The sequence below is a fragment of the Esox lucius genome, chromosome 16 (assembly GCF_011004845.1).
Source record: "Esox lucius isolate fEsoLuc1 chromosome 16, fEsoLuc1.pri, whole genome shotgun sequence".
Lineage (NCBI taxonomy): Eukaryota > Metazoa > Chordata > Actinopteri > Esociformes > Esocidae > Esox > Esox lucius.
In genome coordinates, this window is record NC_047584.1 from 26,192,859 (window position 1) to 26,210,017 (window position 17,159).

General features: G+C 43.4%; 2 protein-coding genes across 3 annotated transcripts; one reads left to right on the forward strand and one right to left on the reverse strand.

Annotated features, from left to right (window-relative positions):
- Nucleotides 1-7,945: 7,945 nt before the first annotated feature.
- On the forward strand, nucleotides 7,946-12,908 carry LOC105030606 (T-cell surface antigen CD2-like). 2 transcript variants are annotated; one of them, XM_020054862.3, is made up of 5 exons: nucleotides 7,946-8,638; nucleotides 10,338-10,619; nucleotides 10,728-10,973; nucleotides 11,434-11,565; nucleotides 12,241-12,904. In XM_020054862.3, exons 1-5 carry the CDS (start codon nucleotides 8,386-8,388, stop codon nucleotides 12,462-12,464), a joined length of 1,137 nt encoding a protein of 378 aa, XP_019910421.2. In that variant the 5' UTR covers nucleotides 7,946-8,385; the 3' UTR covers nucleotides 12,465-12,904. The 2 variants fall into 2 exon arrangements, with proteins under 2 accessions (XP_019910421.2, XP_019910422.2); XM_020054863.3 differs by lacking the exon at nucleotides 11,434-11,565 and having other exon boundaries at nucleotides 12,241-12,908.
- Nucleotides 12,909-12,924: 16 nt separating this feature from the next.
- Nucleotides 12,925-17,081, reverse strand: klhl6 (kelch-like family member 6). Its single transcript, XM_010904560.4, has 8 exons — nucleotides 16,632-17,081; nucleotides 16,279-16,444; nucleotides 15,515-15,766; nucleotides 15,240-15,437; nucleotides 14,906-15,143; nucleotides 14,479-14,681; nucleotides 14,114-14,327; nucleotides 12,925-13,850 (listed from the first exon to the last, which is right to left on the reverse strand). Exons 1-8 carry the CDS (start codon nucleotides 16,907-16,909, stop codon nucleotides 13,558-13,560), a joined length of 1,842 nt encoding a protein of 613 aa, XP_010902862.2. The 5' UTR covers nucleotides 16,910-17,081; the 3' UTR covers nucleotides 12,925-13,557.
- Nucleotides 17,082-17,159: the final 78 nt, after the last annotated feature.

Genomic DNA, 17,159 nt, shown 5'->3' on the forward strand with positions numbered 1-17,159 from the left:
TGGAAGCTCTCTGCGGACCATGGCTTTTGCTCTGAGATGCAACTAAGAAAAAGTGAGGTTTTTCTTTTTCCCCCTTGAAGATTTCAGTTTGTTTTTCATTTGAATTGTTCACAATATAGGTCACATTAAAAGTGGAAAATGTTCTGACATGATTTATCTTTGTCCCATTCTTTTACATCGCAAGAACCTGCCATTTTACCAGGGGTGTGTAGACTTTTTATATCCACTGTAAATACATTACAGATATCTCCTGTTCAGTATTTGTGAATAAACATCTCTAGCGACCTTACCGCCCTTATGCCTTTGCCTATTTAAGTAACCTACCTAATTGCATTTGGTTGAATTGGAGAATCATTAAGTAAACCACACCTTTTTGGTTGTGGCCAAACACCTATAAGGAAAGGTAATTGTTTCCAGGCCCTAACCTGAAACCTGTTCTAATCACATTTTAGCCTAAAAATCTAAGGCCAAAACCCATGAAAAACACAGGTGTGATTCAATGTCAGCAGCTTTCCAGATAAGGGGGGCGGAAATGTGTTTCATACAGAATCCTAAAATTGCTGTTATTTTACTTGGTGCCCGGAGCACAATGGTAGGAGATTGTAGAACTATTGGGTCAGAGACAAAGCAACTTTCTATTTAAATTTACGTGGGCTACAAATTCTGCCAGTCATGCTAATTTGAGGGGAGACATTTTAGGGCCAAGACATACCCTGTTCTAATTGACCAACTTGGAAAAAGACAGCTACTGCAGTTGAAATCAAGCATGTCCATAGTTTACAATAAAACATAACATGTCTTTAACATAATGCACTGCTTTTTAAACAGAAATGTGTTTATTTACCCAAATTTGAACACATTCAAAAATGTTGATTAATCACCAATAATTCTTTTAATCGTTTGACAGCACTAGTTTTAACTCTTATTTACCTTGTATGACCCAAAACTGTATGCTAATGCATGATTTTGTTTTGATGTGAATAAATATGTATTGGACATGACAATCCCTATAAAACCTTGCAGCAACCTGGAAAAGTGTATTTTTGCGTTGTTGTACCATTCATTTCTTCCATGGGGATACTTGCAACTTCAAATCAAGTCTGTGGTTTGTGTCGTCTTACACCACCCCGCCATATTGATAACAGTTCAATTATCTAGAACAAGCCCACTTATTGACAAAACGTAAGCAAATATATTTTTGTTCGGGTTAAATTAAGAAAATGTTTTGCCAAATGTCACGTTGCCCAATTTTGATTGCCATTGTTATTAAGATGCCAGACTGGGTAAGCCTAAATGAACACTTTTAAAGCAATACATTTTTTTATTGGGATAAAAGAATGGTAAAATGCAAAGAGAACAAGCGCACTAAAGCTATTCGAAAAATGGGACTTCCATCAAGAAAATCACCCGAAGCACTCTAGCGAATCTACCCAAGAATGGCTCAGGACAAAGAAGATATGTGTTTTGAAGTCTATGTCCTTACCTTAATCCAATTGAGATGCTCTGGCAGGACCTGAAGCGGGCACTACATGCCAGGCACCCCTCAAACCTCATCAGTAGGTTGAGTTCTGAAAAGAGAAGTGGTAAAATTCAGAGACTGTCAGAGACTGATTAGTGGCTATAACAGATGTTTACTCTTGCTGCTAATGGGGGTGCCACAAATCATGAAACATTGTTTTTGTTAAGTTAACCACTTTTGCTATAAAGAAACAATCAAAATACATCACATGTTTTTCTTTTGTCCTTTAATTGGAACGTTCACCATTTACTACTCAGAAATACATTGGTAAAGTCTGTATTTTAGCATTTGTGGGAAACTTTAGTATATGAAGATGGACTAGCAAAGACCTTGTTGCACTACTCTCTTTGTACTACTTGACTGTGCTATTGCTTTTCGTTTTCAGTTGTTACACGTACAGTGGGGAGAACAAGTATTTGATACACTGGCGATTTTCCCACTCACAAAGCATGTAGAAGTCTGTAATCTTTATCATAGGTACATTTCAACTGTGAGAGAAAAAAATCCAGAAAATCACATTGTATGATTTTTAAGTAATTAATTTGCATTTTATTGCATGACATAAGTATTTGATACATCCGAAAAGCAGAACTTAATATTTGGTACAGAACCTTTGTTTGCAATTACAGAGATCATACGTTTCCTGTAGTTCTTGAGCAGGTTTGACACACTGCAGCAGGGATTTTAGCCCACTCCTCCATACAGACCTTCTCCAGATCCGTCAGGTTTCGGGGCTGTTGCTGGGCAATACAGACTTTAAGCTCCCTCCAAAGATTTTCTATTGGGTTCAGGTTTGGAGACGGGCTAGGCCACTCCAGCACCTTGATATGCTTCTTACGGAGCCACTCCTTAGTTGCCCTGGCTGTGTGTTTCGGGTCGTTGTCATGCTGGAAGACCCAGCCACGACCCATCTTCAATGCTCTTACTGAGAGAAGGAGGTTGTTGGCCAAGATCTCGCGATACATGGCCCCATCCATCCTCCCCTCAATACGGTGCAGTCATCTTGTCCCATTTGCAGAAAAGCATCCCCAAAGAATGATGTTTCCACCTCCATGCTTCACGGTTGGGATGGTGTTCTTGGGGTTGTACTCATCCTTCTTCTTCATCAAAACACGGCGAGCGGAGTTTAGACCAAAAAGCTCTATTTTTGTCTCATCAGACCACATGACCTTCTCCCATTCCTCCTCTGGATCATCCAGATGGTCATTGGCAAACTTCAGACAGGCCTGGACATGCGCTGGCTTGAGCAGGGGGACCTTGCGTGCGCTGCAGGATTTTAATCCATGACGGTGTAGTGTGTTACTAATGGTTTTCTTTTAACTGTGGTCCCAGCTCTCTTCAGGTCAATGACCAGGTCCTTCCGTGTAGTTCTGGGCTGATCCCTCACCTTCCTCATGATCATTGATACACTACGAGGTGAGATCTTGCATGGAGCCCCAGACCGAGGGAGATAGACCGTCATCTTGAATTTCTTCCATTTTGTAATAATTGCGCCAACAGTTGTTGCCTTCTCACCAAGCTGCTTGCCTATTGTCCTGTAGCCCATCCCAGCCTTGTGCAGGTCTACAATTTTATCCCTGATGTCCTTACACAGCTCTCTGGTCTTGGCCATTGTGGAGAGGTTGGAGTCTGTTTGATTGAGTGTGTGGACAGGTGTCTTTTATACAAGTGACAAGTTCAAACAGGTGTAGTTAATACAGGTAATGAGTGGAGAACAGGAGGGCTTCTTAAAGAAAAACCAACAGGTCTATGAGAGCTGGAATTCTTACTGGTTGGTACTTATATGTCATGCAATAAAATGCAAATTAATAATAAAATAATCATACAATGTGATGTTCTGGATTTTTGTTTTAGATTCCGTCTCTCACAGTTGAAGTGTACCTATAATAAGAATTACAGACCTCTACAAGCTTTGTAAGTAGGAAAACCTGCAAAACCTGTGGTGTATCAAATACTTGTTCTCCCCACTGAACATGTCCACCCCAGGAGCCTCATTACTGCTGTATCTGAATTTCAGATGCACATGAACCTTGCACCTTCATTTGCCTTTGTTGCACATTTAGAATTGCCATTTGTACTTGCATTTGCCTTCATTGCACATGCATACATCATACCTATAACATACATTGGTCTTAATTGTTTCACTTGTGACTATTCTGCAATCTTGTATTTGCACTTCTGGTTAGGTTCCAACTGCAATTTGCTATACTGTACTTGTACTCAATGACAATAAAGTTTATTCTAAACTAACCAAATGTTATCAAATTAGAAATGCTTAAATATTCCACTTGACCTGACACCTCTTCCACTTCAGCTGACATTATGTTTCACACAGAATCCTAAAATAGCTGTTATTTTATTTGGTGCCTTGATCAAGAGCACAATGGTAGGAGATGGTTGAACTATTGGATCAGAGACAAGAAACTTTCTATTCCAAGCAACACCTCTTCCACTTCACCTGACACACAACCACAGAAGTCTACAACTGTGACATGATCATGAAACCCAAATATAATTTCAGAAATGTAACATATTTGCTATCATCACCTTGTTGCATGTGACTGTGGATCATGTGGATATCATTCTTCCCATAACCCATGTTGAGAGACTTGTCTTGAGTTTTAAGAAACATTTTAATTCCGGTCCCAGAGTTTGTCTGGGCAGTTTCATAACATCCTCCTTACACCACTTTGTGAGCTGGCAGTTAACGTTATTTGTAATCCACCCAAAACCAAGCATTCTTACATAATACAAATACAGTAGGTGAATATATGAGAATCATATTTGGGATATATGTTTGAATTTCATCAAACATTTTCATATGTAAGGAAATAAGTCTTGTCAGCAATACAGGATATGTGTGAAAAGACATAATCTTACCTCTCGTGTGCAGTGATAACGTCCTGATGGTCCCCTGACCAAATCCATTTTTTGGATAGTCTTCCAAGGTTGCCATTGAAAAGTCTGTGAAGTATTCTGCTCATCAACTCCCTATTTCATATTTTCACAAATCCTGAATGTGTGTTATGTCACCCAGATTGGGGCCTCCACCCATTTCTTGTGGTTTCCTTGTTTTTAACCGTTTCCTTAAGCCGCCTGTCCGTGCTCTTATCACCACTGGCCCTTAGGTCTCACCCTTACAGGGCCTCTCGCACTACTGTGGCTACGAGAGTTTTCAGCTCTGCAGAATGCATTTGCACCTGTTGCTATGGGCACCTCAAACCGCCTACCATGTGCTGTATTGACTGGGATGCTCATAGCGTGTTCATGAGGAAAACACACAGTGGTGGTTGTTTAAAACACAATTACATTGACAGCTGAAAGAAGAACCTTGCAATATTACAAACTTTAAACTAATGTATGATGTTTCTAGTAAGTTACTGGAGAAATGCTATTGCTCTGAACCTTGATTAAGATTTGAAACAATTTGGTAACCGCCAAAGTAGTAGCTTCATTCAAAAACACTAAATGCCTGAGCTCAGCCTAGCATCCTACTGTATCTCTAACCGCCCATTCTGTTATGAATGACATCTTTACAGCTAATGATAAGAAAGTCTATATGGTCCTAAAGCCATACTATCTGATATCTTGTGTGTGTGTGTGTATGTGTGGTTGTCAGCATTTTTACTTGATTGCACTTATTCTTAGTTGCCAAATATAAAAACATCTGCCAAATGAGTAAATGTAAGGCTGAGATTTCTACCATACAAAGTCAGTAACACATTCGAACGGTTAGCAAACCACTAAATGGATTTTAATGTACACTCACATTAAATGTCTTTTCACGCCCCAATGCAGGAGTGTTTAATTACAAAGCCAGTTTGATCCCATCGCTCCACTGTACGTCTGTTTGAAGTTCCCACTCAAACCAGTGTGTTCACACTGGTTCACTCCCTCACATACCTCTGTCATTCACACCAGTACAGTCATGTGGTTACTATGACGAAACACCTGTAGTCTGGGTACCAGTCTCTCTAGCAACCATTCCACTCCCTTGGGTCCATGGGTCAAGTATTTTATCAATCAAATGTGGCTCATTACACAGAGTTCCAGGAGTGATATTTCAGCTAAAGATACTGGTCTACCCATTATTCTGACGTTATTTCTTTCTCACTCACACGTGAGCACTCGCACACACAAGCACACACACACACACACACAGACAGACAATAATCTTACCACACTGTGGTCTCTTCTCCACATTTAAAGTGCATTATTGCAGAGCATGACATTTATTCATATTGCAGGTGTTGTAAAGATCTTTAACCCAATGGGGGCAATTCAAACCCTTGAGTGCTGCAGAGATGCAGGATATTGATTCTGAAAGGCAGTTACTGAATGTTCAGTTTGCACAGGAAGACCCCAGGAACTGCCAGAGACCACAGAACATGTGTATAAGATAAACAATGAGTAGACTCACACAATTCTGTAGGGATCACATTACCCAAGGCAACAAATTGGAGCAACAAGCACTTTAATTTACAGGGTATGAAAGCTATTCTAGAAGGGTTGTTGTGGTTGACGATAATTCACAGGAACACACGTGTCTAGCTTTTGTGTCTCCTGGGTCCTGTCCTTCTGGGCATTGGGATGGGCTCAGCATTGTCTGGTGCTGGCTGATGAGGCCTGGGTCGAGCCTGGGGTCTGGAGTTTGGTGTTTCCCGGGGTGGAGCTCTGTTTTGGGGCAGGGTTTTGGTCTTTTCAGGGTGGTGTAGGGAGCCTTGGCGTGTCAGCTGAGTGGGCGGGGTCAGTCTCATCTCGTCCTCATCTACAAGAGAAGCAAGGGATGAGATATCTAGGTTCACTTTCACATTCAAGCTTCTTAGCTCCTTGTAAAGAGCAACAGTAGATTTTCATACTCCTTTGTACAGAACCACCATATGAAACTGAACCCACGACACTGGCGATCCACAGGGCACCTAACTCATCTCATCTTCATCCGCTTATCCGGTATCGGGTTGCGGGGACACCTAATATGTACTTATCCCTATATACTTAGAACCAGTTCTCCAACAATAAGGAGCTAAAAATAATAAATGGTTAATAGAATTCACAGTCCTTAAGGCCGAAATGGAGAACTGGCTAACCCAGAGACACACTGTGATTTAACTAATGTCTATGAAGCCTACGCATTTAGGGTTAACGTCTTCACTCTTCTCCTGGCTGAGTGGATTACTGTAAATTCGTAGCGGTCTTCAGGTTTGAGTGTTGCCAAGCATCGCTACAGTTGTGTCTCAGACGCAAAGATTCTGAGAACACAATACACAACCATTGATAAGATCTCACTTCGGATGTAATGTGTGTTTGCTTGTCTGTGTGTGTTTAACTGCATTACTAGTTGAAGGGAGTGTGTGTGTGTTTGCATCTGTCTGTCACACACACACACACACACACCTGGGCATTTAGGGTTAACGTCTTCACTCTTCTCCTGGCTGGCTTGATTTCACACCGTACAAGCGTAGCAGTTTCAGTTTTGTGGTTACATACAGGTTTGAGTTTGCGTGTCCAGGCTTTGTGTCTCTGTTGAGGCTCCACATCGCACTTCAGAGTGCTGCACATGTTAATACAGTGTTGAGAAGTAGGTTAAACTGAAGGCAATAAAATAAACCATTACTCTGTTGGGTTCTGGCTTGCTCATCCTTTTTAAGAGATCTTCATGAACAAAAATAACATGTTATGGATACATACATAATCTGACAAGACTTTACTTGTAAATAACCTGACAAGACTTTATTTATAACCTTTACACTAGGGTTAATTATTGAAACCACGAGTAGGATGAGTATATATTATGTTATGTATGTAATGATGTGTCATCATCATTGACATAATCATGGTCCTCATCAATTATCATGATGTCATAGCCTATTTCTGGTTTAAAAATGGGCATGCACTTTATTGCACTATGTTTGTTTTTATTAAGAAACACTTAAGAAATATGAATCATTATATGATCAATCTTATGCAGGGATGGGTTGTAACGTTACATCCAGTATGTTACCAGTGTTAACAATATACCCTCCAATTCAAACAACAAAAAGACTGCAGATTATTTAAGTCTTGCCTCAGCTCAGAGAAGATTTTTTAAATTTGCTTTATTTTGTCGAGTGATATAGAGGTTTCCTTTATGCAAACACAATGTAAATGTACATGCTGTAAAAAGCATCCAATCCCCTTAAACTTTTAAATAACCAAAGACAAACCAAGGTATTTCATGGACTTAAATGACTGGAATACAAATATACAACGACAATTCATGGAGAGTTAAACAAGAAAAGTACAACTACAGCTCAAAGTGTTGACCTTGAAAAATACAACCACACCTCCAAGGCCGGCTCCAGGCATAAGCGACATAAGCGGTCACTTAGGGCCCCCAACTGCTATTGGTCCTCTGACTGCTAGGGAGCTCTTGACGAACGGGAGAGGGGTCCCCAAATAACATTTTGCTTAGGGCCCCCAAAAGGATAGAGCCGGCACTGCACAGCTCACAGTGTGGCGTCGGACCAGGGGGAAAAGGGGCACTAAGTATATAGGGCCCTAACATGTAGAGGGGCCCTGAGAAATGTTTGAATCTTGAATAAAGAGGGCCCAGAATTTTGTATTATACCCCAGAGCACAGCTCACAAAGTTGACCTAGAAAAGTAAGCAACATACTGGAAGTAACGTTACAACTCATCCCTGCATTAGATTGATCATGTGATGGTGAATATTGAATGTGAAAGTGTTTTTTTATAACATCTATAAAAAAAGAATGAGTGCAATAAAGTGCATGCCCATTTTTATACCAGAATGATAACTGATGATGATTCGTCATAAAATAAATAACATTAAAAAAACGATTCGACAAATATCTTGTCATCCTATTTATGGTTTCAACAATTAACACTAGTGGTAAAGAAAACGGAAGCCAGAAGACAACTATGACAAACTTATACGCGCAAACAATTATAGTAATACCAGGATCAAACACACCCACCCACCCACACAATGTCCCCTATGAGACAGTTGTTCCCAGCCACTCAGTCAGCCTGCAGCAGGTGCAGACTTCTACCAGTCACTCCTTCAGAATGGCCTTGGTGATACTTCTATCTCTCATCCTCCTCACACTGGGGTTTTCAGGTGAGTTACAAAAATATATTTTGAATATTGTTGTCGTGTTTTAAAGATAACCTGTGTGTAATTAAGTCTGTCTTCGTTGATTAATAGGGTATATAAAAGTTCTAATCGGATATGCATATCAACATTTTTTAAATGTTTCATTTGCCATCTATAACTAAAAACTGAGACCCACCTATTAAATGTTGAAATCCATAACACATTACATTTGTTCATGAAGATCTGTAAAAAAAATGTAGAGCAAGCCAGAACCCAAGAAAGTGATGGTTTATTTTATTGCCTTCAGTTTAGCCTACTTCTCAACACTATTAAATTAGACTATTAGAATAAAATCATCAAATCCTGTTCGTCATGAATGTCTCTTCACGGAAACTGCAGTTTTTGCTGTTGGTCTCCACCTACGTCTAACCTAGATTGACAATGTCTCACTGACACATCTCTTTATCATCATCATCGTCATCATCATCAGTGAGGTGAATGTTGAATTATATATTATATTATATAAGAAATATTTATATTTCTTGCGGGTATGCAAACTGCATTTTACTGTGTAAGGTAGCTTGAGGTTAAACACCTACCTGGGTTAAATGCCCCCTCCCATAATTCTCCGCCAAACCACCAACTGAGGGCAAATTTTATTTCCACACATTCCTTGGTTGCCACTATTCTTTTTCATGTGGAAAATGTTTTAGAATTATCTCATCTGAGCAATGATTTTGACATAAGTTGATCTTATTTGTTGTCATTTAGAAAATATCGTCATGTGATGTGATGAAGTTAGACCTCTAAACTGATTTTTGAAGTGTTAACAGGAAGGCCTTAGGCTTAGAAATCCATGTTCAGAGAAAACTGTTTTTTACAGCAATCCTGTTTTTGATCATGTTTGGGGCTAAACACCCCCTCTCCTTTGGGTCAAAATGCCCCAGGGGGTATTTTCCCCTGAGAATATATTGGTAAATAAGAACAAAATTCTAACAAAAAATGTGCTGAAATACAACAACTGTTCAAGATTATGAGTAGTTTTTAGTTTAATAGCCAGTTTACTGAGCATATATTAATATATAATATAATATGCCTATCAATTGGCACTGATATTGAATGAATTGCTCAATATTATTGATTTCATGTTTTTTAACTTAATATTTTCACACGGTTAGCAAAACATATTTTCTTCAAAAGTTATTTGAAATTGTTAAATATATATATAGCTTTTTGCCTTTTGATATTGGAATGTGCAATATCATGGTTAAAATTGGTTTTGTTAACTCACAAAAACTGCTATCAAGATTCAGTTATTTTCAATAGTGTTGATAGAATTATTTTCTTTTCATATTCCATTGATAGAATGATTTAAGGCATTTTGCCTCGATAGTGTGGTAAAATGCCCCATTTACATAGTTTGGCAATTGATTAAGTTGCAATAAAACAGAATCATTATGCCCAATACTTTTTTTCCCCAAAATGTATTTGTCTGACTATAGTCAATATATTAATATAAAAATCTGACCAAACATTGCTTTTTTGAGTCAGAAAATACAGATTCCCCTTAAGGGGGGTGTTTTCCCCCCAAGTTTCCCTACATAGTAAAAATCTTTTTCGTTAGCAAGTCAAATGGACATTTCTCAGTTCTCCTGACTGATCTTTTAACAATTGAAGTAATATTCAACAGTGTCCGCTGATTTACATTTCACTTTACGTTTAGGAGCCGATGGGAAGTGTGTCTACGCTGCTGTGGGGACCACCAAAGTCATTAACCTTGAATACATGGAGGTTCTTGACGAGGCATTACACATACGCTGGACCCATGACAACCAGATTGTTTACAACAGCAAGAAGAGCGCTGAGCGGAACCGCCCAATCACATCCAATGGTTCACTGATACTGGAGAATCTGCAACTGGATAGCAGAGGAATCTACAAAGCCACCGTCTTCAACGCCTTGGGAGAACTCATAATGTCTACAGAAACTGACCTGTGTGTGCTCTGTAAGTATTCGCACAGAACACACAAAGAGCAGAGACAACAAACACTAACACACAGACTGATAAGGGGGAGTATGTGCTCTTCTCAGTGTTAATGTTCTGTGTTCTCAGTGCCTGTGTCTAAACCCCGCCTGACACACAACTGTAATGGCACGTGGGTAATTCTGGAGTGCGATGTGGGAAACACCAAGGACGTGAGGGTCACGTGGAGTGTCAACGGGGACACAAAGCCTGGGCTCACAAACACAATCCTGAACGTAACCAAGGCAGCCCTCAAACCTGAAGACAGCTACGCTTGTACGGCGAGAAATCAAGCTAGCCAGGAGAAGAGCGATGACGTTAACCCTAAATGCCCAGGTGTGTGTGACAGACAGATGCAAACACACACACTCCCCGCAACTAGTAATGCAGTTAAACACACACAGACAGACACACACGGTGCAGCCGATGTGAGATCCTATCCGTGGTTGTGTATCGTGTTCTCGGAACCTTCGCGTCTGAGACACAACTGCAGCGATGCCGAGGTCACTCTGAGGTGAGACGTGGGGGGGGACAATGTGGGGGGTCAACGGGGTGTGGAGCCTCAACGGAAAAAACACTGGCAGGAAGCTCAGACACCACTCGGAGGGTAGCCATAGCAACGCTCAAACCTGAAGACCACTACGAATGTACAGCGGGTAATCCAGTCAGCCAGGAGAAGAGTGACGACGTTAACCCTTAGTGTGTGTGACAGAGTTGGTGAAAACAAGCACTTCTGATCACGATGCCGTTAATCACGGCTGGCTCTGATTCTTCTGCTGATGATTCTTGTCTACAGGACCCGGGATTCAAATGGAGCTGTGGCTGATGGTGGCGATTCTGGCGGGTGGAGGTGGTCTGCTACTTATCCTCATCGTCATCTTGGTGATTGTCTGCAGGAGATGCAGGCAACGAAAGAGACGGCTAGCTGGTACTGAACAGACATATGATCCGTACCTTATTTGCTGGTTACCTATGTCAGTGGTTATGGCCTTGTGAGACCACGGATTCCAAAACCTCCTTGCCAACCCAAATGTTGACATCACATTATTGATCTGAAAACAGTCATTGGTCAGTAGGCTTCATAGACTCGTTAAATGACAATGTGCTTCAAGGTCAGCCACTCCTCCATATCGTCCCGTGGGGCTGTGAAATCTATTAACCATTACTTATTTTGAGGTCCTTATTGGATGATGATTTACTTTACCTGGTTCAACCAAGGTTAAATAAGTACAGATTAGGTCCTCTGTGGCTCACCGGGGTTGTGGGTTCAGTTTCATACGGTGGTCCTGTTCACCTGGGACAGACAGAATAGGACTGGTCAACACTTTGAGCCAGGTTCCTCTCTAGGGTTCTTCCTAAATGTTGGCCTCTTTTAGGGAGTTTTTCCTAGCCAGTGTGCTCCAAGACTATTCCTTGGTGTTTCAGGTGGGTTTTTGGTAAAAGCACCTTGTGACAACTGCTGATGTAAAAAGGGCTTTATAAATACATTTGATTGATTGATAAAAATCTATACACTTTCTACTGTCGCTCTTTACAAGGAGCTAAAAACTTGAATGTGAAAGTGAACCCAGATGTCTCATCCGCTTGTATGTTTCCCCTGTAGATGAGGACGAGATGAGACTGACCCCCCTCACTCAGCCAACACGCCAAGGCTCCCTACACCACCACCATGAAAAGACCAAAACCCGGCCCAAGAACAGAGCTCCGCCTCGGGCAACACCAAACTCCAGACCCCAGGCTCAACCCAGGCCTCATCAGCCAGCACCAGACAATGCTGAGCCCATCCCAATGCCCAGAAGGACAGGACCCAGGAGACACAAAAGCTAGACACGTGTGTTCCTGTGAATTATCGTCAACCACAACAACCCTTCTAGAATAGCTTTCATACCCTGTAAATTAAAGTGCTTGTTGCTCCAATTTGTTGCCTTGGGTAATGTGGTCCCTACAGATTCTTGTGAGTCTGCTCATTGTGTATCTTATACACATGTTCTGTGGTCTCTGGCAGTTCTGGGGTCTTCCTGTGCAAACCGAATGTTCGGTAACTGCCTGTCAGAATCAACATCCTGCCTCTCTGCTGCACTCAAGGGATTGAATTGCCCCCATTGGGTTAAAGATCTTTACAACACCTGCAATATGAATAAATGTCATGCTCTGCAATAATGCACTTTAAATGTGGAGAAGAGACCACAATGGGCTTTAACAGTGTGGTAAGATTATTGTCTGTCTGTGTGTGTGTGCGTGTGTATGCATGGGTGTGTGTGTGTGTGTGAGTGAGTGAGTGAGTGAGTGAGTGAAAGAGAGAGTGCTCACGTGTGTGTGTGAGTGAGATAACATCAGAATAATGGGTAGACCAGTATCTTTAGCTGAAATATCACTCTTGGAACTCTGTGTAATGAGCCACATTTGATTGATAAAATACTTGACCCATGGACCCAAGGGAGTGGAATGGTTGCTAGAGAGACTGGTACCCAGACTACAGGTGTTTCTTCATAGTAACCACATGACTGTACATGTGTGAATGACAGAGGTATGTGAGGGAGTGAACCAGTGTGAACACACTGGTTTGAGTGGGAACCTCAAACAGACGTACAGTGGAGCGATGGGATCAAACTGGCTTTGTAATTAAACACTCCTGCATTGGGGCGTGAAAAGACATTTAATGTGAGTGTACATTAAAATCCATTTAGTGGTTTGCTAACCGTTCGAATGTGTTACTGACTCTGTATGGTAGAAATCTCAGCATTACATTTACTCATTTGGCAGATGTTTTTATATCCGGCAACTAAGAATAAGTGCAATCAAGTATAAATGCTGACAACCACACACACACACACACACGCACACACACACACAGTCCAGGCTCCTCCCACCCATATCGTTTCACCACATGTGACTTCTCACATCAACAGCCCCCCCCCCCTCACACCGGCCCAGTTGCTATCCTTCGTATGTGTGTGTAGGACTTGTGGAGTGTGACGCTCCCATGGTGAGATACTCCGAGTGGTAACACACACTCTTCGGTCATCGTTGATGTGACGGGATCCCAGCACATCACCGTGGAGATGACCTGGTTCTTGTCGTCACGACCACCGGTGATAAAGAGTTTGTTGTTGCAGGAGGCGATGGCACAGCTCGCCCTGTCGCCCAGCTGGGTCACCAAAGACCAGGTGTCTGTCTGGGGGGCGTAACAGTACAGGGCCTGCATGGCCCCCCCTGTGGAAATAGACACGGCAGAGCTGTTAGACACACACACACACACACCGACACACACACGTTTTACTATCATTGTGGTACATCTTATTTCTCCCAAACGGAAACCTAACCTTAACACTAACTTCTAACCATTAACCCAACTACTAACCCAACCCTTAACATGAAATCTGACCCATGAGCCATTTATTACCTATTTTCTCATGGGGACTGATAATAAAGGTGACTGATAATACAGACTCATTTTAAAGGTGTATTCCACTCACCAACTATGTAAATGTGTTCTCTGAACGTGACTGCATTGGTACACTTGGCCTCGACGGGCATGGGAGACCTCATGCTCCAGCTCTTGGTCCCCGGCTCCCAGCACTGCAGCCTATCAGTGGCCACCTTCCCATTTGGCCCGCCTCCAATCACAAAGATCCACTTGTCGAAACTTGCTGCAGAGAATGAGCTCACACCTAACAGGAGGGGTGGGGCCTGGAACACAAGTAGGAGCTGATCATAAAGCAGCTCCACTGCATTTTGACTGGAAAAATCACCCCATATAATACAGTAGGATGCCCTGTTAGAGAAGACAGACAGGCAGGCAGATAGACAGGCCGACAGGCAGACAGACAGGCAGACAAACCTGTGTCCAGCGGTTGTGAAAGGGTTCGTAGGCCTCCACACTAGTGAGTCTCTGAGTCCCTCCGAACCCGCCCAGTGCGTACACTTTTCCCCCATGAACTGCCATCTTGTGTCTCCAGCGTCCAGTTGCCAAGGGCTCAATGGGGATCCACCTATCCAGGGCACCGTTGTACTTCCACGCCTCATGCTGCGTCTCTTTCCCTCCTGAAGCACAAAGATAACCAAAGTAAAAAAACTACAGTTTCTGAACAAACTAAATGAGCCTGGTGAGTGCTCGTCCTTTACAAGTCATTGTTAGAATGTAAATGTTATTATTAGGAGTCACTAATAATGAGGATCAAAAGGGATATTGTAACCTACAATATTTATTGAGAGCAAGAACACAGCTTTTGGCCACATTCTGTGTCGGCACCGGCGGCGTCTCTCACCAGAAATGAACACCTCATTCCTGAAGGTCACACATGCAAACTCCACCCACTTCCGGTTGTGAGACTCCTCCTCCATCTCCGTGAACGGCAGCTTGGCGACCTCTAACCTGCTGCGGCGCAGGGGGTCAAAGCAGGTCACCGTGGCAACGAACCGCTCCTCTTTAGTGCAGCCTCCGATGATCATGAACACCTCGGACAGGAAGTGCTGCAAACGGGGCTTGGTTCGCTCCGAGACCACCTGAGCACACGCAGAGCAGGCCGCGTCATTCATCACCGGCACACTCACCGGGGCACGGCCGTACACGGAGGCACAGAAACGCAGCGGGAAACACACCTCGTTGCCCGACAGGTGGTAGGAGCGGGCCTCCTGTAGCAGGGGGAAGGCCTTGTCGCAGCGGCGAATCAGCTTGTCGGCCTCCACTTTTTCCAGGAAGAAAGCCGGCTCCAGCAGTGGCAGGCGCACGTGTGACAGGAGGCCCGCCAGGAAGTGGCTGCGCTCGTCCTTCCGCGCCCGCACCCAGCGCATCAGGGCCTATTGTACGGAAGGGAAAGATACTGGAGTTTTTCTACTCATTTAAAATGAAGCCGTAACGAAAATCCCTTCCGCACCTCAAACACAATTTCCTCCTGTGTGACTCCCAGGTTGTCGCTCATCAGGGCGCTCTCCAGCGCCCTCACTGGCAGCTCCACAAACTCCTCCTGCTGGACCACACTGGAGAACTCTCTGACCAAGTAACCCAGGACCCTGTCCCTCAGAGCAGGCAGGGAGTGGGCCTCTGCCAGGAGAAGCACACCCACACAGCTCTCCGGCTGGAGACAGTCAGCCAGGAACTCTGCACAGACTTCCACTACACGGGGAAACTGTTGAGTGCAGCGAGAGGAAGGACAGGCAGTTAGCTTCTTTAGAAATATCATCTGACTTCACACGCACACACACACACACACACACACGCACACACACACACACACACACACGCACACACACGGATACACAGACACATAAGCACAGTTAGCCAGCTGTGAGGCTAATTCAGGCCTGAGTGGAAAACCAATCCTGAGAGTAAACAACAAAATTTGCTTTCACTTCTCTGTCTCAACTGTCACCTGACTCAGAGACAAATTCTGTGTGTATCATTGATGAGAAATGAATAGGAAACATATGACTGTGTAGGCTGTTTCTATAAGGAAGAAGACCCGGTTTCCATACACAACACCTGTCTATTTAAAGAATATTTCCCTAAGGTTGTGTTGTGAAACAGAAAGAAGGATGAAACTCTAACAGGCAGATCATAGGGGATGAGGTGTGCCTGGACTTTAAAACAACCTTCATACTGTTTCCAAAGTGTAACTGTAGCGTCAATAGACCGTTTTACTTGGAACAAGCTGGCGGCCTCAAGTGTTCTCTGGACGTTGGTGTGGGTGATGTGGGCTCGGCTGGTGTATGTGTAGTCCAGCAGGGTCTTCATGGTCTCACTGTCCACACCCTTAATCTCCACCAGGTCCTCACGGCTCTCTTTCAGACCACTGCAGAACATCGCCCTGGACACACACACGTCTTCATTCTAAGCTTTGTAACTTTTCAAAGCTATAAAAATAATTCTGAGGTCATTCTGTGGCTCCTGTGCAGCACAGCTGGTAAGAGTGTGTTGGACAGAATGCCGGGGTTGTCGGTTTGATTCCCACGAGGGGACAGTACCAAAATGTTAAAAATTATGCGTGTGTGTACCTGTAGTAATAGCTGGCGGCAGCCAACACAGCTCTGTGGCAGGGAAAGTCTTGTTCCTGGACTCTCAGAGTCACATCGGTCAGCTCTCCACTCACACGAAGTGTCTCCATCCCCCTCTGCAGCTCCACGGACAGACCTCCGTCCTCCCAGCGCATCCCGTCTCCATCGCCCCCCTCCTCCTCGCCCTCCTCCTGCCCAGGGTCGGAGGTCTCGCCCGGGGCTTTTTCCAAGGGGCGAGACAGGGGGGAGTCTGTGGTCCTCTCTAACGAGTCGCTCATCCTCACGCTGAAAGCCCCATCAACAGCACACACTCCTACTGCTGGACACACCTCATCCAGACTCGAGACAATATACACACCAGCCGTTGAACGCACATTCAACAAAGTGTAGAGTTTAGTAGAGAGTGTTCATCTGCTCTTCCTGCAGACCCTCTACTTCCCGTTCCTGGAGCCCTGTGATTGGTGGATTTCATGTGGCACTTGATGAAGCAACACTACTTTTCTAGTCTTTTCTCTCGGCTGTCAATCA

What these genes read in the sequence shown, in the direction of transcription:
- klhl6 (XM_010904560.4), bottom strand. Translation starts at nt 16,909, where the DNA reads ATGAGCGACTCGTTAGAGAGGACCACAGACTCCCCCCTGTCTCGCCCC. An exon ending in GCCGCCAGCTATTACTACAG is followed by an intron (nt 16,445 to 16,631) that starts GTACACACACGC and finishes GTGTGTGTCCAG; the next exon opens with GGCGATGTTCTGCAGTGGTC. An exon ending in ACCACCTGTCGGGCAACGAG is followed by an intron (nt 15,144 to 15,239) that starts GTGTGTTTCCCG and finishes GCGTGTGCTCAG; the next exon opens with GTGGTCTCGGAGCGAACCAA.
- LOC105030606 (XM_020054862.3), top strand. Translation starts at nt 8,386, where the DNA reads ATGGTTTCAACAATTAACACTAGTGGTAAAGAAAACGGAAGCCAGAAG. An exon ending in AACTGACCTGTGTGTGCTCT is followed by an intron (nt 10,620 to 10,727) that starts GTAAGTATTCGC and finishes CTGTGTTCTCAG; the next exon opens with TGCCTGTGTCTAAACCCCGC. An exon ending in CGTTAACCCTAAATGCCCAG is followed by an intron (nt 10,974 to 11,433) that starts GTGTGTGTGACA and finishes TCTTGTCTACAG; the next exon opens with GACCCGGGATTCAAATGGAG.